General features: G+C 41.2%; 1 protein-coding gene across 1 annotated transcript; it reads right to left on the bottom strand.

Moving 5' to 3' along the window:
- Positions 1 to 1,455: 1,455 nt before the first annotated feature.
- Positions 1,456 to 20,904, bottom strand: LOC122421201 (zinc finger protein 665-like). The gene is made up of 7 exons (XM_043437071.1): positions 20,438 to 20,904; positions 17,919 to 18,035; positions 14,647 to 15,226; positions 14,410 to 14,543; positions 10,204 to 10,330; positions 8,685 to 8,777; positions 1,456 to 5,655 (listed from the first exon to the last, which is right to left on the bottom strand). Exons 4-7 carry the CDS (start codon positions 14,515 to 14,517, stop codon positions 3,143 to 3,145), a joined length of 2,841 nt encoding a protein of 946 aa, XP_043293006.1. The 5' UTR covers positions 14,518 to 14,543; positions 14,647 to 15,226; positions 17,919 to 18,035; positions 20,438 to 20,904; the 3' UTR covers positions 1,456 to 3,142.
- Between the last annotated feature and the right edge of the window lie 2,034 nt (positions 20,905 to 22,938).

Genomic DNA, 22,938 nt, shown 5'->3' with positions numbered 1-22,938 from the left:
AAGCTGCTGTTTACCACAGGGAGCTCAGCTTGGCGCTCTGTGCTGACCAGAGGGGTGAAATGGAGACCACGGGAAGGAGGTCGAAGAGGGAGTAGATTTATGTATAGTTATGGCTGAATGATGATTTCATACAGCACAAATCAGCACAACATTGTAAAGCAATTATATTCCAATGCGTGTATATATATGTCTCAAAAGGGAAAAAAAGCTAAACAGACTGGTCACCGGTGGTGGAGAATCCATCTGACACTGTGGGGGGGAAATGGCCTCATCCCTGGTCCAGGAATACTCCACATGCTGTGGGGAGACTAAGCCTGTGCCCCACAGCTGCTGAGGCTGGGCGGGGCAGCTTGCTCTTTTCCATGGGCAGGAGGCAAAAGAAAGATGCTCACCACCGCTAAACAATAAAAAGCTACAGGGATGTATCACCGCATGCCACTCAGAACAATGAGCAAAACGCCCATTAATAATATCACAAACGCTGAAGGGGCTTGGAGATCAGTGAACCTCCTACATGGCTGGAGAGAATGTAAGCTGGCGCAGTCACGTGGGAGGACCGTGTGGAAGTTCCTAAAAAACATAACCTCCTGATATTTAAGGAAATGAATTCCATGAAAAGTAGACAAAACAGATTAATCGACAAATTGACAAGCTTTAAAATTTTTAGTAAATCATCTGCAATTCTGAAATGACCAGTTTTGATCTAAGATTTCTAAATTCTCTAAGTTAAATGTGTAGGAATACACATACACTCACATATTCCTTCTTGGTCTTCTCACTAACATGTTTACCTTCAGATATTAATATCTTGTATTCAATGTGTGTTATATAAATCATATTATGTATATATCTTCAGATATTTATATATTGCATTCAAAGTATGCCAAAGCCATGAGAAAACAGTTCCTTTAAGCCTTACAACACACATGTGGCTAAGAATTATACAGGGTAAGATTTTAGAAATCTTGGCTCCGAATTTTCCCATCATAGCTTTTGCCTATTCTTTCTGACTTTGTTAAACTTACATTTGCTTAAATGAGCCCCTGAAAAGTTTTAGCTAACAGAAGAACAAAGGACAATTGCACCAGGTGAGTTTATGACTCTAAGTCCTCAGAGAATTCACAGCAAGCCTTGAAGGCCCCTGAGGAAGGTCAAGGCTAGAACCAGGCAGAGAAAATTCCAGTACTTGGGGTTCAGACCTGACCCTGGGTGAAGTGCTGTGGGTGCCACAGGCTGAGTGTGGAGTGGTCCATTCAAACAAAGACGAGCAGGATGCTGGTGAGCTCAGAGGGGATCACTGAAGGCGGGGGGGTGGGGGGGGGGCTGTGCAGTAGACCCTGGGGTTCAGCAAGACTGCTGGTCCCGAGGAAGGGGTCATCTAGTGCAGGTGCTCACAAGACTGGCTGCTGTGAGTTCACGGACCTGCAGGCTGCCTGCTCCCCAGACAGACGCTGAGGCAGCAACAGCATGGAGCAGTTCAGGGGAGCTCTCAACAGTACTCTGTATGATCCTTCTTATTAGAACCACCATGATGTCCAAGTCAATAAAAATCGGAGAGGAGATACAACATAGAAATGGTGGGAAATATATGAAGTTATGAGAGGTTTAATGGCAGTAAGGAACTAATTTCTACAGATGCCATCCCCCTGTGCTTCAAATAGTTTATCATTACGTTACCTTTCCTGCAACCTTAAATAGGTGGGAGAGGTTAATGCTGGAGGTGCGTTAACCCTTCATTCATTCCACATCATATGTAACATTGAAAAACCATTGACTTTTATTAATTAAGATACATTAATTTTACACAGATGGAATAAAACCTTTTTCAATTGTTGTTTGATCCCTGATTAAAATACACATTACAAGCTTCTAAAAACTGTCCTGTTTCTCTGATGAAATGATCTGAGAATGTGATTTATATGGTTTACAAAATGGAGGCTAATTTACTAAACATGGATGGACATTCATTATATTAATATGACTTTTCCAGAAAGAGTTTTCTATACTTACATCAGATAGAACAGAAGGTGTCCTTACTTCAAGCCTGACAGATAATATGCATGACTTCTCTATGTTGATGTCATAAAAATACCTTAGATTTTCATGAACTATCCTTCTTTTATGCTTAAAAAGCAAGTGACGTAATTATTGAAAACTTAGAACAAACTTCTGTCTTACTTTGAATTATTCCCTGAACACTTACATCATGGTGACCACTGAGGTGTTTGACATCAGTGACAAATACCTCCATTCAGAGGTTTAGTGTGTATATAACACGACTGTGTTCTTAATCTTATAAATTGGAGAATAAATGTAAATGATTCCCACTTAATATTGAAGGGCTTCTCTTACCATTGGGCAACAACCATCAAAAACAGAAGTTCATATATAGAGTAGAAACAAATCACAGCATGTAGTAATTTGAGAGTTGAATTACATTCGTTTTGGGTCCTTAATAATCTGAAATAACTTAACATAGACAAGGATACATTAATAATAATTATACCTCTGCAAATGTCCACCCCTTCATCTTGTGATCCATACTAACATATCATATTTGTATGTGTTTTACTTATGGAATACTTGCTACAGTGTTTCTGCTGAGACTAATTCAAGAAAAGTGGTACTAATGACATGCTTTCTAGGATGAATTTTCTGGTATTGAGTTACTTTTGATGTTTGATTAAGCAGTTTTTTACATTTTTTTTATTTCACTGATGTATCTTTCCAAAGAAAACACTCGTTTTTTCAAAATTGTATATTTGGGACCAACTTTTTTTTTTTTATCACTGATTCATTTCTAGGGTTTCTCTGCATTATGTATTCTTTGATTGTGAGTGAGGTGATGACTGTGATGAAATGCTTTGCCACATTCCTTACATTTCTAACATTTCTCTGCAGTATGATCTCTCTGATGTCGAGAAAGACCTGAACTCTGGGAAAAGGATTTGCCAGAGTCTGTACATTTATAAGGTCTTTCCCCGATATGGATTCGCTGATGTTGACTTAAATTGGAACTCTGGTTAAAAGCCTTGCCACATGCTGTACATTTATAAGGTCTCTCCCCAGTATGGATTCGCTGATGTCGCGTAAGAAGTGAACAATTGATAAAGGCTTTGCCACATGCTGTACATTTATAAGGTCACTCCCCAGTATGGATTCGGTGATGTTCAGTTAAAGCTGAACGCTGCTTAAAAGCCTTGCCACATGCTTTACATTTATAAGGTCTCTCCCCAGTATGGATTCGCTGATGTTGAGTTAAGGTTGAAATCTCCTTAAAAGCGTTGCCACATGCTGTACATTTATAAGGTCTCTTCCCAGTATGGATTCGTTCATGTCGATTAAGATGTGAATAATACATAAAGGCTTTGCCACATTCTGTACATTTATAAGGTCTCTCCCCAGTATGGATTCGTTGATGTCGCGTAAGAAGTGAACAATTGATAAAGGCTTTGCCACATGCTGTACATTTATATGGTCTCTCCCCACTATGGATTTGGTGATGTTCAGTTAAACCTGAATGCTGCTTAAAAGTCTTGCCACATGCTGTACATTTATAAGGTCTCTCCCCAGTATGGATTCGCTGATGTTGAGTTAAAGTTGAAATCTCCTTAAAAGCCTTGCCACATGCTGTACATTTATAAGGTCTCTTCCCAGTATGGATTCGTTCATGTCGAGTAAGATGTGAATAATTCATAAAGGCTTTGCCACATTCAGTACATTTATAAGGTCTCTCCCCAGTATGGATTCGTTGATGTCGCATAAGAAGTGAACAACTGATAAAGGCTTTGCCACATTCTGTACATTTATAAGGTCTGTCCCCAGTATGGATTTGGTAATGTTCAGTTAAACCTGAACGCTGCTTAAAACCCTTGCCACATGCTTTACATTTATAAGGTCTCTCCCCAGTATGGATTCGCTGATGTTGAGTTAAAGTTGAAATCTCCTTAAAAGCCTTGCCACATGCTGTACATTTATAAGGTCTCTTCCCAGTATGGATTCGTTCATGTCGAGTAAGATGTGAATAATTCATAAAGGCTTTGCCACATTCAGTACATTTATAAGGTCTCTCCCCAGTATGGATTCGTTGATGTCGCATAAGAAGTGAACAACTGATAAAGGCTTTGCCACATTCTGTACATTTATAAGGTCTGTCCCCAGTATGGATTTGGTAATGTTCAGTTAAACCTGAACGCTGCTTAAAACCCTTGCCACATGCTTTACATTTATAAGGTCTCTCCCCAGTATGGATTCGCTGATGTTGAGTTAAAGTTGAAATCTCCTTAAAAGCCTTGCCACATGTTGTACATTTATACGGTCTCTCCCCAGTATGGATTCGTTGATGTTGAGTCAAAGTTGAACTCTGCTTAAAAGCCTTGCCACATGCTGTACATTTATAAGGTCTCTCCCCAGTATGGACTCGTTGATGTTGAGTAAGTAGTGAATAATGGATAAAGGCTTTGCCACATTCTGTACATTTGTATGGTTTCTCCCCAGTAAGGATTCGCTGATGTTCAGTTAAATATGAACTCTGATTAAAGGCTTTGCCACATGCTGTACATCTCAAATCTTTCCTTCTTGAATGAATTTTCGTATGTCTGCTTCGATTTGGTGAGTTACTACAGACTTTTCCACAGGTATTACACTTGCAATGTTTCTGCTCAGTCTGAATATTCTGCTGTTGAATAAGTTTTGAAGACTGGTTAACAACTTTACTATAATCATAACAATCATAAGTCTTCTCTCCAATATCCATACTCTTATAAGTATTAATAGTAAGATTTGAGTTTTGATGAAATATATTCCTACACTTATTATGTTCAGAATTGTTGTCTGAAAATTGATGTCCCTGTTGTTTCAGGAGATATGAGTCTTGGTCAACATTATGGCCAGTTTCATTGCATGAAGAGCTTCTCATTCCATCATGTATACTCTTGTAATTATTCGGGGTAGAGCTCCTGCTTAAGGCATTCCTCATTTTGTTACACTTGGAAAGTTGTTCCACACTAATTATACCTCCATATGTATTGAATAATGACGGTTGAATAAGGTGTCTTCCATTATAATCAACATTCCACACTTTGGAACAAGGAGACAATAGTTGTTGGTTGAAAAACAAGAAACCCTTGTTAAAGGATCCCTCAAATTGATTGTATTGAGAATTTCCCCCCTCATTTTTAAGTTTCTGGTCTCCAGACATGTTTGAATGTATATTTAATAGACAGCTATGCTCAGAGTATAGGTTGGAATGAGTATTTGCAGTAGAGACTAGATGACTTTCCAGATTTTCCATATTTCCCTTCAGAGGACATGTATGTTTCAAGAGGTGACGTGGATCTTTGCTGACAAATATACACTCATCTGCAGATGTTGATGACTGAAATTCGTCATCTGAAATTGGTTTTTCCTTATTTGATTCACATCCTTGATTTCTTTTGGCGGTAATGTTTACTTTATGGGAAACTGTACCAACTTGGTTGTGTCCATCATAACATGCTCTCCGCTCTTTACATGCCCTCATAGATTCCCAGTCTTTGGTTAAATGTAAATTTCCAAGGTGAAATCTTTCATATATTCCTAGCTTTGCAGTTAGGAGTAAATCTTCTAAGCCTGGTTTTTGGGTCCTCAAACCCTGGGTGTCGTGAGAAGACACAGCTGAAAGATACCAAATAATTATTAATTCTACTTACTATTCTTGGGGAATATAGATTACAATTTACATAAAACTGGCATACACTTGGCTAGATTAAGCTGAAAACTGAGATAGAAGGAGTCAAGATGGTAGAGGATTCGGAAGACGTGGAGTTCATCTCTCTCCACGAAAGCATCAAGAATACATCTTGAAGTGGAAAAATTCTCAGAGCCCTGTGGAACACGGGCAGAGGAACTTGGACACCTGAAAGGACAAGAAAGATTCCTGCTGAGCCAGGTAGGACAAGAGAGTGATGGAGGAAAGGGAAGAGGAAAAGAAGCCGGATGGGACACGCAAAACCCTGGGGGGATCTGAAGAGAGGAGAGGTCTCCACATCCAGGGAAGCCCCTCACTGGGGGGAGTTCACTTGGGACAGACGGGGAGCGCGTCCTCTGTGGGAAGAGAACACGGCAACCAGCGTGCAGGACAGAGTGAGACCTGTAAGCAGGGTACTGATCCCTGCCCTGCCCACCCAGCCTGAGAGGGTGTCCTCCGCTGCAGACAAGGGCTGGGTGCTGGAACGTGGGGTTGGAGAGCAGAACCAGGCAGACGACTGCGGGTGGCCGTGATGAGACATCCTGAGGGGACGGGATGGAGGGAGGAGCTGTGCAAATGGGATGCTTGTGGAGGAAGCCTGAACCATCAGAGAAGCAGAGCGGCGATGTAGAGTGATGCCCGAAGGGAAGAACCTCCTTGCAGCCTCTCTGCCCCTGTGCCTGTCCCTGCCTCTCCAGGCACTAGGGATGTCTCCCACCTAGGTGGGTGATCTCATGACCCCCACAGCTGCTTCCTCCTCCCCAGCCTCCTCCCTACCAGGGTAGACTCATGGGCTCCAGGGGCACCTTCAGGGCACAGGTCTGTGGGTGGTCCCAATGTACAGGTGGTGCTGAAACCACAGCTGAGCCCCAAGGCCCTGCACTAAGCAAGAAGAGCTGAGATCTCTCCTTGCATCTGTACAAACCACAGTCTTACATCCCATAACTGGCTTGGTAAACTCAGCCCCAACAGAACATCTGGATGGAAATGAGGCTCTGGCAGTCAAGACCAGTCTGGATTTAGCCACTGTAGACTTTGTAGGCATGCACATGAGGCATTTGGGCCAGGTCACAGTCTACATTGCCCCCATAGCACCGCAGCGGGTCCAGCTCCACAATGAATGTACACCTGGGATATGACTACAGTGGATCTCTGCTGGTGACCTGGTGAAAACAACATCTGAGAGACACCAGGGTCAAGTGCCAGCATACCCATGGTTCAGGTGGGGCCAGGATCAATGCCAACACAGGGTCACACGAGAGGTCGCACAGCACATGAAAGATGACACGCAGAGCACTCTCCGAGGAGAACATCCCCAGAGGAGCAACACTCAGTGGCTTCCCTCCCAGTGGGTGCGCTCCAGTCCCACTAGATCAGAAGCACCACAGATCAGAGCAGAGCTCATTTCAGATCTGGGGCCTCTGCTCCACCAATCAGGAAGCAGAGCCCGCCACAGACAGTGACAGCCACAGAGGAAAGGCGAAGCGGCCCTCAGGATCCGGGCAGGCTCTGGTCACAATAGTAACAATCAACCCCCTCTCAAGGGCATAAGGGCACAAGTCTCTGAACCGCCTCACCCACCAGGGAGCAGACACCAGAGCAAGAGGAACTAGGATCTGCAGCCTGCAGAACAGAGACCACAAACACAGAACATTGGACAAGATGAGATGACAAAGGAGCATGGTGCAGAGGAGAAGTCAAGATAGAAACCTACAGGAACAACAAAGCGAGGAGCAGTTGAGCAGTGTCATGAGTAACGTTTGCTTTAAGTAATTAAATTTACAAACAAAACGTTTTCACAAATGATAATGCCTACTTATTATTTAACCCACTTACCACTCATGTTGATATCTGAGCATGTTCTAATAGAGTCTAAAATAGTAAATGCTACTGACCTAGAACTAATCAGAAATAGATGGCATAAACGATAAAGTTCTGGGATGTTTCATAAGAAACAAGATAGATTTAATAAGGTAAGAGTTCTTAACAAATCAAATGAGAAGTGAGACTTGAAAAATATGGGGAGAACACAGGGAACTCTACTCAATGCTCTGTGGTGAACTAGATGGGAAGGAAATCTCCTCAAGAAGGGAAATGTGTATATGTATCACTTATTCTTTCTGTATAGCAAAACTAACATAACATAACATTGCAAAATAGCATTATTGGAACAGAAAAATTTCTTCTTAAATATTTCTCTATATAATTTATAGGCTTGATAGTGAATAACAATCAGAAAAAAGCACTGTGGGAAATGTTTTAAACTCTCATGTCAATAATTTCTTTAAAAACTCTGTGAGTTAAATAAATATATTAAAGCATTTTAGCATTAATGAATTGGGATAAATATACTTAACACCTTTAATGTTAGTTCATATAAAAAAAGAGAAACTTTTAAAATTCAGATTTGCATTTTATGATTTTAGTGAGGTGTCTTATGCAGTGAAGCAAGAATTTGAGTATGATATTTCTAAGGTCATATGTGTAGTTTCCAGTGCACTAGAAATTATATGGTAGAAAACAAAAAACATCTGTCCCCAGTATTCCTAGAAGTTTGGCAGTTTTTTCACAGCTCCACCCACACACTTCTGATTTGGGACAGAATCATCACTTGTAAAAGGGGTTAATATAGTTATTCAGAAATACGCAGATTTTCTAAAAACCCCCCAAAATGGACGAGTTATCAGGTCATGCAGGTTGCTCCAGGCCAAGACAATTATTTTGGTTCTAACTGTGAATGTGAAAATTAATCACTGGAGAAAAATACACAAATGATGAAAAGAATCAGGAATGGGTCAGGAGATGACGCTCTATGACTGTGACAGAAATAAACCTAGCCTAATCCAAAATCATCTCCACTGAAGCAGATCTTCTCAAACCACACGGCAAAGTCTGATTTCCTCCCCAATGCTTGGCCCTCTCACCTGACTTATCTGCTTCATCCATAGACACATACCTGGGTGTATGGCTGTCTCCATTCTCCTTACATCCCAGGGATCCTTCATTTGCTCCAGAAACGTGACCAGGTCTGGCTTAGAGACCACAAGACCTGTTCATCAGAAAAAGGAATATGTGTTTTCTGAGATATTCATCAATTTCCAATCCAATATGTATTCAGGTGAGAGAGAAGTCAAGGTAGAAAGTTAAAATAGCATTAAGAAAAAGAATTTCACCAAATAGTTTTTTGGAAGCATCTTTAAAAGACAAATGCATCAAAATCAGATTCTGATATTATGCTCAAGTACTACTAAGGCAAAAGCAGGTAGTGGAATTCCAGTTTTAAGAGGACAGTGGCACTATTTGATACCACAGAACTTACAGAATTACCACGAACCTAGAATGAAGTATATGCAGGTCAAGAAGCAACAATTAGAATCGTACATGGAACAGTTGACTGGTTGCAGATTGGGAAAGGAGTACATCAAGGCTGTACATTGCCACCCTGCTTATTTAATTTCTATGCAGAGTACATCATGTGAAATGCTGGGCTGGATGATTCACAACCTGGAATCAAGATTACCAGGAGAGATATCAACAACGTCAGATAGACAGATGATATCACTCTAATGGGAGAACTTGAAGAGGAACTAAAAAGGCTCTTGATGGGGGTGAAAGAGGAGAGTGAAAAAGCTGGCTTAAAACTCAACATTCAGAAAACTAAGATCATGGCATCCAGTCTCATCATGTCATGGCAAATAGACAGGGGAAAAGTGGAAACAGTGACAGACTGAATTTTAGGAGGGGGTGGGGCCTCCAAAATAACTGCAGATGGTGACTGCAGCCATGAAATTAAAAGATGCTTGACCTTTGGAAGAAAAGCTATGACAAAGACAGCATATTAAAAAGCAGAGACATCACTTTGCCAACAAAGGACCGTAAAGTCAAAGCTGTGGTTTTTTCAATAGTCACTTATGGATGTGATATTTGGAACATAAAGTAGGCTGAGCACCAAAGAATTGATGCCTTTGAACTGTGGTGCTGGAGAAGACTCCTAAGAGTCCCTTGGTCAGCAAGGAGATCACACCAGTCAATCTTAAAGAAATCAACCCTGAATATTCATTGGAAGGACTGATGCTGAAGCTCCAATACTTTGGCAACCTGACTGTGAGAGCCAATTCATTGGAAAAGACCCTGATGCTGGGAAAGATTGAGTACAGGGGAAGGGAGTGGCAGAAGATGAGATGGTTGAAGAGCAGTATTGACTCAGTGGATATGAATGTGAGCAAACTCTGGGAGTTAAAGAAGGCTAGGGAAGCCTGGCTTGCTGCATTCCACGGGATCGCAAAGAGTTGGACATCACTTAGCGACTGAACAACAAGGAGACAGGTTACATCAAGAAAGAAGGTTACTTTCCCCTGGAAAGTAGGGATCTTAACCTCTACTGGACAAAGCACAAAATTACAGGAGACATTCTAGAATGAATGAACCAAAACCCTGAGAATATATAAGGGATTCTGGAAGCAAGTGATCCTCACCCAAGCAGGCCAGATTCCCGTAGTTCTCTAACATCACGTCCCAGTACAATTCCCGCTGACCGGGGTCCAGGCATTCCCACTCCTCTTGAGTGAAATCTATGGTCACATCCTGGAATGTCAGCAGCCCCTGAAATATAAAGGACATGAACCACGTGAACCTGGGAAGACTATCTAATGTGACCCAAGATGAAACCAGCCAGAGAAATGGTTTTGATGTAGGAGAATGTCTGGTGTTACACAAGAATCTAATTTTTATACTGCCGTATTTTCCACTGTATTTCTCACCACAGGGAAGGGAATGAGATATGATCTACAGACCACTGTAGAAACTATTCTGATGGAAGAGAAATTATAAAACAATCCATCAACACTGACTTATCTATTTTTGAAAGTTGAACTCGTGTGGCACAGGATTAACTGTCTATCAAGGAAAGCATGTTAGTCACTCAGTCATGTCTGATTCTTTCCGACCCCATGGACTGTAGCATGCCAGGCTTCTCTGTCCATGCGATTTTTCAGGCAAGAATACTGCAGTGAGTTGCCATTTCCTTCTCCAGGGGAATCTTCCCCACCAGGGGATCGGACCCGGGTCTCCCACATTGCAGGCAGATTCTTCACCATCTGAGCTACCAGGGAAGCCCCCCATCAAGGAAACAGGAAACATTTTTAAAAAGCATGATGCTCTGATCTAAGAGTTCTGCAGTGGGGCCAATGTGCCACATTTTTAACAAGCTTATTTTAACTAGTAATCTTGAAAATTCTGATACATGAATGACTGTTCTGAACAGCAAAGAGGTAGACCACTAAGGTAAGAATTTACACTTAACTTTGAATTTTAAGTGTTTTACAAAATTGACAGGTCTGATAGAATACTACCGATAGCATCAATAATCCTTTGAACTACTTAATATATACTATATGCCTTTCTAAAAGTTTTTACAGGGTCTTGAATGCATCACATAAATAATATAAAATCAAAAACATTATTGTTCCACCGTTTTGCAAATATTTTGTCAAACATTCATTAAATGACAGATCTTGAATTTGCTTCAGTTTATGTGAACTAAAATTTAACTAGTAAAACACAAATACACAGAGACAACACTAAAGAAAGTATATAGTTTTTCTAGGGTCTTCCCTGGTAGTCTGAGCTCCCAAGTCAGGGGGCTGGGTTCAGTCCCTTGTTAGAGAACTAGATGCCACACGCCACAGCTAAAGTTTGCCTGCTGCAACAAAGTCTCCCACATGGCTCCAAGATTCTGTAGCCTACAACCAAGACACAACTCAGCCAAACATAAATACGTGTATTTTTTTTTTTAAAGAACTTTATATAACTGGGGAGAATACCAAAACAAGAAAAAAAAAATATGTAACATTTTCATGCAAAGAGACATATATTTAATTGACTATATACTTACTAACACTATTAAAGAAAAGCTAACATTCAGAAAACTAAGATGACAGCATCCAGTCCATCACTTCATGGCAAATAGATGGGGAAAGAGTGGAAACAGTGGCTGACTTTCTTTTTGGGGGCTCCAAAATCCCTGCAGATGGTGACTGCAGCCACGAAATTAAAAGATGCTTACTCCTTGCAAGGAAAGTTATGACCAACCTAGACAGCACATTAAGAACCAGAAACATTACTCTGTCCACAAAGGTCCATCCAGGCAAGGCTATGGTTTTTCCACTAGTCATGTATGGATGTGAGAGTTAGACTATAAAGAAAGCTAAGCATAGAAGAATTGATGGTTTTGAACTGTAGTGTTGGAGAAGACTCTTGAGAGTGCCTTGGACTGCAAGGAGATGCAATCAGTCCATCCTAAAGGAAATCAGTCTGGATGTTCATTGGAAGGACGGATGTTCAAGCTGAAACTCCAATATTTTGGCCATCTGATGCGAAAAGACCCTGATGCTGGGAAAGATTGAAGGGAGGAGGAGAAGGGGACGACAGAGGATGAGATGGTTAGATGGCATCACTGACTCAATGGACATGAGTTTGGGTAAACTCCAGGAGTTGGTGATGTACAGGGAGACCTGGAATGCTGCGGTTCATGGGGTCGCAAAGAGTCAGACACGAATGAGCGACGGAACTGAACTGATTCATGTTCAGTTCAGTTCAGCTGAGTTCATTCATATTTATGTCAATAAAATCGATATTCATGTCAATAAAATCAGTTCATGTTCAGTTCACTTCAGGCTTTCCTATTCATGTCAATGAAATCAAGATTCTTTTTAATGGGTTAAAATATATACATCTACTTGTGGATGATATTCTTTGTATATTTTAAATACACTAGGGTGCAAACATATACAATGGTATAAGATAAATTAGAGCTCTTGGTTATGAAACTTTTATTTCTTGAAAAACTGTATCGTTTTGTTGAGCTGTATCTAAGAAATTCAACACAGGTGAAAACAGATTAGCACCAATAGAATTGTTGCAAAAATTTTGATAAAGAAGTGCAAAAATGTATCTATGGTGAAACAGATGACCAGCCCAGGTGGGATGCATGAGACAAGTGCTCGGGCCTGGTGCACTGGGAAGACCCAGAGGAATCGGGTGGAGAGGGAGGTGGGAGGGGGGATCGGGATGGGGAATACGTGTAAATCTATGGCTGATTCATATCAATGTATGACAAAACCCACTGAAATGTTGTGAAGTAATTAGCCTCCAACTAATAATAAAAAAAATAAATAAATAGATGGCAAAAAAAAAAAAAAGTGCAAAAATGTGAATAGGAAGACTATGTCTATGATATGAGCGAGGAGTGTACTGGAAACATCACACTTGGGCTTGAGTGATGAAAACTCCCACTCCCAAAACCCAGTTTCTATCATCAACACAGTGAGTGTTCATTTTCCAAAGCAAAGAGAAACCAAGATGTGGAGTTTCTCCATTAACTGTGAGGGTTTTCACATGTTCCTCATTCCATTTTTCCACAGCCTTGTCTAAAGACAGAGGGGAAAAAAATGAACTCTATAGCCTGATAATCTCAGAGAAATCACCAGAGCCAGTGAACATCATCTGTCATGGTGTAAATGGATCACACGGAAGATGCACTATCAGAACCTGGGCATGTCGGAAAAAATAGGGAAATTATAACTTGAACCTAACATAAAAAATATCAGTTTTATGCAAAATTCATTTCATATATACTTACTCTGTTTTGTATCCTAACAATGTTGTCACGCGACTGTCGGTTCTTCGGTTCTTTGTCTCGTCACAACAAAAATTTGGAGTGATGGACATTAAAGCCCCTTGGCGGGCCATGGCTCTCGGAGGACAGACCGTGTTATAGCTCTTAAATAAATCAGTGTTACAGCTCTATTTATTTAGATAATAGCCGGAAAATCCATCTTCGAGTTGTGAGGACATGTCGATTCCCAAGACACAAAGAGAAGATCGCCCCATCATGCGGGGGGGAGAGAGAGAGAGAAGAAGGAAGAGGGCTTTGACTCCTCTTTTTATATGTTTCTCTGCCCCTGGGCCTCTCTTATGTAAATCGGGCCTAGGCAGGAGCGTTGTTTGTTTTACATGAGGTTCTAACTCTGGTCGTCGGACCTTCCTTTGTTCTATTTTCGCGGGCTTTCCCTTCCAGGTCTTTTAGCCACTGCCATGTTGGACTCTTTTTCCCTATTCTAACTACCTAACAATGTGTTTCACTAGTAAGTCTTAGCATTACAGAGGACAGTATCTCCTAGTTTTCTTTTTATTTCTGAGCATTTTCTGAAAAATTCTGGGTCACTGAGTTTATTCAATATATAAGGGCATTTTCTAACTCCTAAAGAGCTGAAATGGCATCCCCGTGTAAACTCATCATGGCATTTCCCCTAGTTCCCTAAGATCCCTACACCGAACCATATCCCAATGGGAATCTCGGATACCAGTGCCTCTCCGTGTTTCTCTCTCACAAAGGGAATATATTCACCAGTTGAAAGTCGCTAATTCATGCTGAGAATTCATCATGCTCCGTAGAAAGCCAGGATACAGACAAAGGAGACAAGATTCTGGGACACAATGGAGAAGTGGTCTAAAGAGCCAGGCTTCACTGGGATAAGAAGAAAAGGAAAAAATAAACAAGTTGATAACAAGCACCCAGGCAGAAAAGTTAGAAGCAGAGAACTAAAGGTGTGCAGGTTCTCAGTCCAGGCATTTCAGGAAGAAAAGCAGACACAGCCCCAGACCCGGGACAGGACACGTACCTGAGAAGCTGCCATTTCCTCCTCTTCTTCCTCCTGCTCTGCGTCTTCTCTGGGGATGTTACGTCGCAAACTCACATCTGCATCTTGAGAAAATACCTTCAAAGGCATCCATGCAGCTGTTCAACCTGCAACTGCTGCAGGGAAAGAGAAGAAAACATTTTCCTGTTTCCCTCACCCTTTTCTGAGCTCCTTTCTACTTTCTGTGTTCCCAATCTGTAGTGGGGAATCAAGACTAACCTGATAATGCTAATCACATCCTGGTGCTCTCTTGTAACCCGGATTGCGGAATTCCCCCAAACACGACAGGAGTCGCGCATGGATGCAAAAGCAGTGAGGAACTTTATTACAAGCTCGAGCAGGGACCCTCTTCACACAGTGGTGGAGCCCCGAGTGAAAGCGGCGAGTCCTTTTTATCCTGTCTAGCAGGGACGGCGGGAAGGGAAGCTGAGGGGGATTGGCTAATTCCCACGGTGCGCGGGAAGGAAAACTTAGGGGGATCGGCTAGTTTATACTGTGCAGGCTAGTTTATACTGTGCAGCCGGGGAAGCAGGAAGTCTTGGTGGGATGGGGGTGGGGTGAGGGACTTCTCCAGCCCTTCTCGATTGCCTAGGGGTGGAGGGTAACTCGTCTCCTTCTGATTGGTTGGTTTGATGAAGTTTTTTTTTTCTTCTTCTTCTTCTTCTCGGGAGGGGTTCTCGCTCAGAATTGTAATGGTATCTAAAATGGAGTTGTTTTAAATTTTTCTTTCACATTTCCCCCTCTTCTAGTTCCTATGGAAGACGCAATCATGCGTCTTCTACAGAGTCAACTATATCATCTGTGGAGACAGTCAAATATAGAGTTCTGAGTAACATTCGGTGGACGGACAGGCAGTGTGTTTTTCTTAATAACTCTCTCTTGAGAGACTTCATACTCAAGATGCTTTTTGGGAATTGGGGCGGAGGTCTCTTTCTTCTGTAATTTATTCCTGCTGTGCCTGGGCGTAGGCCTGCCTAGCAGAGCAGAAGTCTCTCTCTACCTGATCTAAGTTGGGGTGTTTTATATCTGAAACCAGCTTGTACTCTTATAATAACAGGAACTTAGTTTGAAACTGTTGGCGCCTCTCAGAGATAAAATAGACAGGGGCCAAACAGGAGACCTAACAGGATGGTCATCACTGGTCCCCAGAAACAGGAGGCACTGCTGGGATGATTGGCTGGTGGTCAAGCAACACAGCTGTGTTCTAGGAATCTTGTGTTTAGTCTGAAGTTACCATCTTTCACCTGGATGGGCTCCAGTTCTGTAGAAGAACTCAAAGACATTGTTATACATATTTCTTTGAGTAGGAACCAGGACCCGTCTCAAGGCTGTACCACCATTTGACTGTTTCCCCTCTGTTTTTGTATTTTTTTTCCTTTCTTGATTAGCAATTGTTTGAATCTACCCTTTGGAACTCAGGGAAGGTGAAGGAGGCTGAATAAAGCCTATATTTTACAGTACAGCAGATCTGTACTCCAGAGTTGCCACCCCACAGAGTCCTGCTCAGTTTTAATTTAGGGAACAGGGCAACTATGACTGTGATATTTGTCAAAACGGGGCTCAAGTCTTAGACCTGAGCCTTGTATGATTAAAATCTCAATCCCTTGGTCTGCCATTTTGTTGTAACATACCCAGTTAGTAGTAGCTGGAGAAGGGATAACTGGAGTTTTAATAGACAAAATATTTTTTTTTTTTTTTAGAAGAATAGGCCTGAAACCCAGTCTGGACCTGGCACTTCGGGGAGACTTTTAGCCAGGTGGCCAGTTGCTTAGTTTTATAAAAAGTAAGGTAGAAGTTACTAGCTTCTAGCAGACATTGTTTTGAGAATGGTGGCATTAAAGCCTGACACGACTCAGAAAACTCAAGTGTTTAGCAATACAATGTCTAATCTGAAATTGCACTCATAGTAACACCTGATTATTTCCCAGGATGTCTGAACCATCGCTGAGTACTCTATTTTGAGTTTTAATTGTAAAATTTTTTAATAGCCAAAGCAGATGGCACCATTAATGATGTCAGTGTTTCTCTAGGTATGAGAAGATGCAAGAATTGGGACTCATAAATTCTCTTGAAAAGATCTAACTATCTGAAGGCCTGTTCTGACAGTTTTTTCCAGAGCACCGAGTGTCTCATTCTTGATCTTCACCCTGAACTCCTTTCAGGGCCGTTGAAAGTCAGCAGTTTCAGTGGCCATGATATAATTGCTGTAGATGTAGATGGCAAGTGTCAATCTTCAGTTGGCAGAGCCCCTTTTTGTTCATAAACTTGACCACGACTTTGAGGGGGGCATTTCATGACCATTTTATCCCATGGTGCTGAGAATGTCTATTCTCAGGGTTGGCAAAGATTTTGTTGACTGGCCACTCAATGTGCTGTTACTGGACTAGGCCATAAAACAGTATCTAAAATTCTCTGGACCACCTGTCTTACTAGCCTCTTGGTCCAGGAAAACATTCCCTCTTGTTGTTTTTTTCTCATATCTAGAGTTATACTGCCATCATTATTGATCTCATAGGGAACTATATATTATGTTATCAGAGGCCTCAGTCACACATTTGGCACTGTAAGAAATGGCATTTTTGTAAAACAGGTGAAATACAGAGAACATAGCCAGCAGTACTAGCAAAGTCACGAGTAAGATGTACGAGCTTCTATTAGATGTAGCCCAGTATATCTCAGGTCATCTGACTTAGTCTACTCTGCACGAACATTTATCTTTCAGAGAAATTATACATTAGCACCACCATCTATAAGGCACACAGCCCAGTTTTCTAGTGTTACTAGACTGATTATTTTTAGTATGATTTAATTGTTTTTAACACAGAGGAGACTTTAAACCTAAATTACCATAGCCTGGTGTTATCTATATAAATTTATCTTATAATTGTGGGAGATTTTTTTCTTTTGCTAAAAACCTTTTTTTTTTTTTTGCTCTGATTGAGCTTGAGGAATAGAAAAAGGCTCAAATTTATGGCCAGAGTCAGAGTAGGCATTATTAATTGGCCTGGTGAGGGGATCTCATCTAGTAATATCACAGTGACCTGAATATGACTATAATTTTTTCAAGTTAATTTTTTCAGGGCCAACCAGTTAGAGTCTTGTAGTAGAGAAATTTACCAAAGTAACCCAGAACTAGATACAGGTGATTGGCCACAAACCCAACAATTGGATTGATTTTTAAAACTGGCATAGAATCAGGCCTATGATAGAAAAGCATTTGATTTATACACAAAGGTCTGAGAAGTCAAGAGAACACTATAAACGATCATATGAATCAGGTCCAGCATCTTGGACAAACTGTCTACCTCTGATGTCGTTGTCTTTTCATCCTGGTGTACTATAGTATTTCCTGTTTGAGCATCATTTTAAGGTGAGATCAGGTCAGCTGTCTTTTCTATAGACCAGTCCAGTGTAGGGGCCTCTGGAAGTGGGAATTAATCTAAGAGTTAATTTCTCTTTAGTTTTATTGTGCATGAGCTAATTAAGAGTACCTGATAAAAAGTCCTCTTATCCAGGTTGGAGACAGTCTCTTAAATTGTCTTTTTTCAGTCCTGCTTGCAGGTCATCAGGCATCTGATCGTCATCCAAAGATAGATTACTGAGATAAGCTTCAGAAACAAACTTTTACATTAATATCACATAACAGAATTGATCATAGACTTTTTATTTTGCTGAAACACTTGTAGGATCTCAGACTGAACTTTTAATATAAAACAGGGCTGGGAAACTCACACCAAAGGCTTATCACAGATTTTGCCTAACAAATCTAGGTGAACTCTTTTTTTTTTTTAATTTAACCAACCAAATAAACAGTTTAATATCTCTCTTTGGGATGTTTCAGGGGCCCTCTGAAACACCCCAAAGCTAGCTAGATGTCAAGGGAAATTTAAAAGAATTCGATTCAGGAAGTTTTATCGAAAAGATTAATTAAAAGCTTTACCTAATTGGCTCTAACCAGTTTTTTATGACTGTGTCATTTATAACAAAATCTATTTATTTAACTAATTGTAATCTAATTTTAGAAAATCCTGATCATGCATAACTCTTTTTAGTATTTTTTTAACACTTTTTTTTTTTTACTGAAAGCATACTTCTTGCTTTCTTTTAGCAACCAAGAGCTAACTTTTATATTAGCATTTTATAGATTGGTGAGCATAAATGCCAGTGATAATTTTTAAAACCCTTGTTTTCTTAAAACATTTTAGGATGGCATCAAACATTATTCATTTATAGTCCCAAATCTCTTTAGTTTTTCTGTAAAAGGAAATCAGTGTTTAGTAGTAAATGTTTCAAAATCTTATTTCATTTGGCAATGACCTAATTATTTAATAGACTTTCAATACTTAGTTTAGCACAACCCTTAGAAATTCAAGTTACCCTAATCTGGAGAGACTATTTTAAATAGATATTCTTAAGGAATAATTATTTTTAATAGAGTTTATATACAAACTCATACCTCATTTACATTTTTTACAAGTTTTTTTTTTTTACTCAAGGTAATTTCTTTGTCGACAAACTTGTAACAGGTATAATATTTAACTTATATTAAACCTAGGTACAATGAAAATATTTCACTTAATGTTAATTACTCTAAGACATGTCTGTATTAGATAGGGCAACAAACAAACAAACATTAATATCAGGTATTTAATACTGAATATCTCTCAGTTCACCTGAACCTGGAATTTATTGTTTAATTTAGAATTATTAGATTTGTAAGCGCTTACCCCCCCCCTTTTTTAAGCCAATTAAATTGGCTTAAAATTTAAGCCATTTACAAATTAACCTAAAAATATTTTTCAGAGACAAAGACATACCAAAACATATTTAGACAGACACAGGGCAAGATCTATCTTCATTTTCTAAGTTTGGTCATAAATTAGATATTACAATATAAAATTTAAACAAATAACATTTTTAAAGGCTTTTTTTCTTTTTTTTTTTTTCTCTCAGTCTCAGATGGTCTAAATAAGTGTTCTTGAGAGCCCTGGTCTCAAGGCACAGGGAAAGAAAATCAAGTTTTAACAAAATGGCGGCAGGTCTAAATGTTGGTCAGACAAAGCAAAATAGCTGTCACAAATCACAACACAGAACAGAGTTAAAACACACATATAAACCTGGAAGTCTTCATCAGACACTCCCTTAAATACAAGAATACAGTCTCTCAGAAAACCTTCTACAGAGACACAAAACTTCAGATGTCTTCAAAGATTTTAAAAGGAGGAAAAAAAGCCAGGTTGAAAGAAGAAGGAGGAGGAGGCGGGAAAGAGGGGCAAAAGGGGTGGACTTAAGACGTCTCCTGCCACCTCCAGACACCCAGGCATTACGGGACTTTTCCCTGGGCTTCCAGAAAAGGGAGGACTGGAACTCGGCCCTGCCAGAAACCAGATCAGAAAATTCGAGTTCTCTGCCCAGAGGAGGTGATCAGTCTCCAACCCTCAACTCAAGCTGAGGCCCTTCGACCAGATTCCTGCATCCAGGACCGGGGGACTAGAAAAACGGGAAGGATAGGAATGGCTAAGGAGAGGAAAGAGAGAGGGAAGGGGAGAGAGGTCAATAAAGTCTCATGTTCCTTACCGGTCGGGGCACTCTGGCCAGTTGTCTGCGTCAGGAGGAGACCAGGGACAAAAGGGTCCCATTTGCGGCCGCTGGGTCTGGTCCATTGGCAGACAAGCTGGCCCCTGAGTACTCTGGACGCTGAATCCGGTTATTAAGGTAAGCGGAGAGCATCTAGATTGGGCCTGTCCCCTCGTCAGTCAGTCACACAATGAACAAACAAGACAACACACCAGACAAATAACAGAGCGCGCAATCCCGAGAAAGAAAGTACAGAGTAGTCCCCGCACAGGTATATATATATACGGGACTACAGAGTGGGAGCTGGAAGACGTCTCCTCCGGCCCACTGCTGGAGACCACTATCGGCGCGTCCGCCTAGGTTTAATTTCCAGCTATAGACAGATACAGATTGGGCCCCCTTTGATACAGATGCAGCTGCTGTTATTGCTTACCGGCCGTTCGTCCTCCGAAGAGCGGGTCCTGAAGGGCTCGGGGGATCCCGGACGAGACCCCATATATTGTACCCGGATTGCGGAATTCCTCCAAACACGACAGGAGCCGCGCATGGATGCAAAAGCAGTGAGGAACTGTATTACAAGCTGGAGCAGGGACCCTCTTCACACAATGGTGAAGGAGCCCCGAGAGAAAGCGGCGAGTCTCTTTTATCCTGTCTAGCAGGGACGGCGGGAAGGGAAGCTTAAGGGGATTGGCTAATTCCTACGGTGCGCGGGAAGGAAAACTTAGGGGGATCGGCTAGTGTATACTGTGCAGCCGGGGAAGCAGGAAGTCTTGGTGGGATGGGGGTGGGGTGAGGGACTTCTCCCGCCCTTCTCGATTGCCTAGGGGTGGAGGGTAACTCGTCTCCTTCTGATTGGTTGGTTTGACGAAGTTTTTTTCTCTTCTTCTCGGGAGGGGTTCTCGCTCAGAATTGTAATGGTATCTAAAATGGAGTTGTTTTAAATTTTTCTTTCACTTGTCTGCTCCATTTAGAGAGCTCTATTTTCCCACATCTTTAAAGTATAATGAGCAAGGAAAAATTAAAGATAGAAACATATTGATCTTTCTCATATTATGTATTCTAAAAAATATTCAGTCTGCATTCACCAGTACAAACTTTGTACAAGATTTAGTTTCAGAGCAGAATTGAGAATAAAGTATAGACATTTCCCATATACCTCTTGTTCCCACATGTGGACAATCTCCCTACTTAGCTTTCCCCACCAGAGTGAGCATTTGTTACCACTGCTGAATCTACGTGGGCAGTAAAGAGATAAACTCCCTAGCTTACCCCTTTGTTCCTCTTGTAGGAATGTGCACTCCATACCTCTAGATAAATGTTTAATAACATGTGTCCAGCATGACAGTTTAACACAAATTATTTCATGGTCCTAAAAGTTCTCTAGACTTGGGATATTCATAGTCCCTCTTTTGAAACCCACAGGAATCATGGACCTTTTTAATCTCTTCTATATTTCTTACTAGATTCCCAGGTGACTGAGTGGTAAGGAATCTGCCTGCAGATGCAGGACATCCATGTGATGCGGGTTCAACCCCTGGGTCAGGAAGATCCCCTGGAAGAAGAGATGGCAACCCACTCCAGTATCCTTTCCTGGGAAATCTATGGACAGAGGTGAGCCTGGCAGGCTACAGCCCCTGGAATCACAAATACTCAGACACAACTGAGCACACTTATGAACATTTACCTACACCAAAAGTCATATTGTAAAAATCCTACTTTTTGTAGCATTTTCAAATGGGCTTCTTTCACTTAGTAATGAAAGAGGAAACAGACAGAGCTGGACTCCGTCTTAGGCCAGGCTGTGAGCATTAGTCTACACGCACGGTCACCCTCCCACTTGATTCTCAACTTTGCGCCCCGGTGTCTGTAGAAATGGCATACCAATGGAAAATCATATCCCACCCTGCCCACTCATAAAAGAGCCTCAGGACTTGTACTTGGACTCTGTTGCCTAAAAGAATATGTTAATTATCTCTGTAACAGAACAAAGTAGTGAATTCCATTCTGTTTATCGGGCTATGACCACAGGCTTGTTGATAAATATCCACTGTTCATTTAGTCTTGTGACACATGAATCATGGGTTAACTTTGATCGTATCTCTCTTTTACCTTGTCCAGACTAGTTTCAAGGAATTTGGGGAGGTGGGTTTGAGCAAGTTCACCAGGGTATATACAGTTTTCACAAAAACTGTTCAGGGTCCTTGGCTAAGAGGAGACTCTGCCTTGGCCCCGCCGGTGTAATAAACTGCACTCCACTATCTGCATTGTCCTATTGAGTCAGTTTGTTTCCCAGAACACATGACTACAACCATCAAATGCATGGAATGATTGTCAATGTATTTTATGCCTTGAAAGCTTAAAATGCAAAAGCTCAAGAACTACCTCTGCGCCTATATTCCTGCTCAGTAAATAAGCTCATCAATACCATATTTTAAATTCCATACATATCTGTTAAGACAATATTTGCACAAATATAGAGATCAGACATGGACACAGCAGGAGAAGAGGGGGACCAATTGAAAGGACCATTGACATATATACACCACCGTGGATAAAACTTTGGAGAAGACTCTTGGGAGTCCCATGGACTAAAAGGAGATCCAACCAGTCCATCCTAAAGAAATCAGTCCTGATATTCATTGGAAGGAGTGATGTTGAAGCTGAAAGTTCAATACTTTGGCCATCTGATGTGAAGAACTGACTCATTTGAAGAGACCCTGACGCTGGGAAAGATTGAAAGGGGGAGGAAAAGGGGACGACAGAGGATGAGGTGGTTGGATGGCATCACTGACTCAATGGACATGAGTTTGAGCAAGGTCCAGGATTTGTTGATGGACAGGGAGACCTGGCGTGCAGCACTCCATGGGGTCTCAAAGAGTCAGACACGACTGAGCAAGTGAACTGAACTGGTGGTTAAAATAGGTAGCTGGTGGG

Source organism: Cervus canadensis, chromosome 18, assembly GCF_019320065.1.
Source record: "Cervus canadensis isolate Bull #8, Minnesota chromosome 18, ASM1932006v1, whole genome shotgun sequence".
NCBI lineage: Eukaryota > Metazoa > Chordata > Mammalia > Artiodactyla > Cervidae > Cervus > Cervus canadensis.
This window is presented reverse-complemented; position numbering and strand designations above follow the sequence as displayed.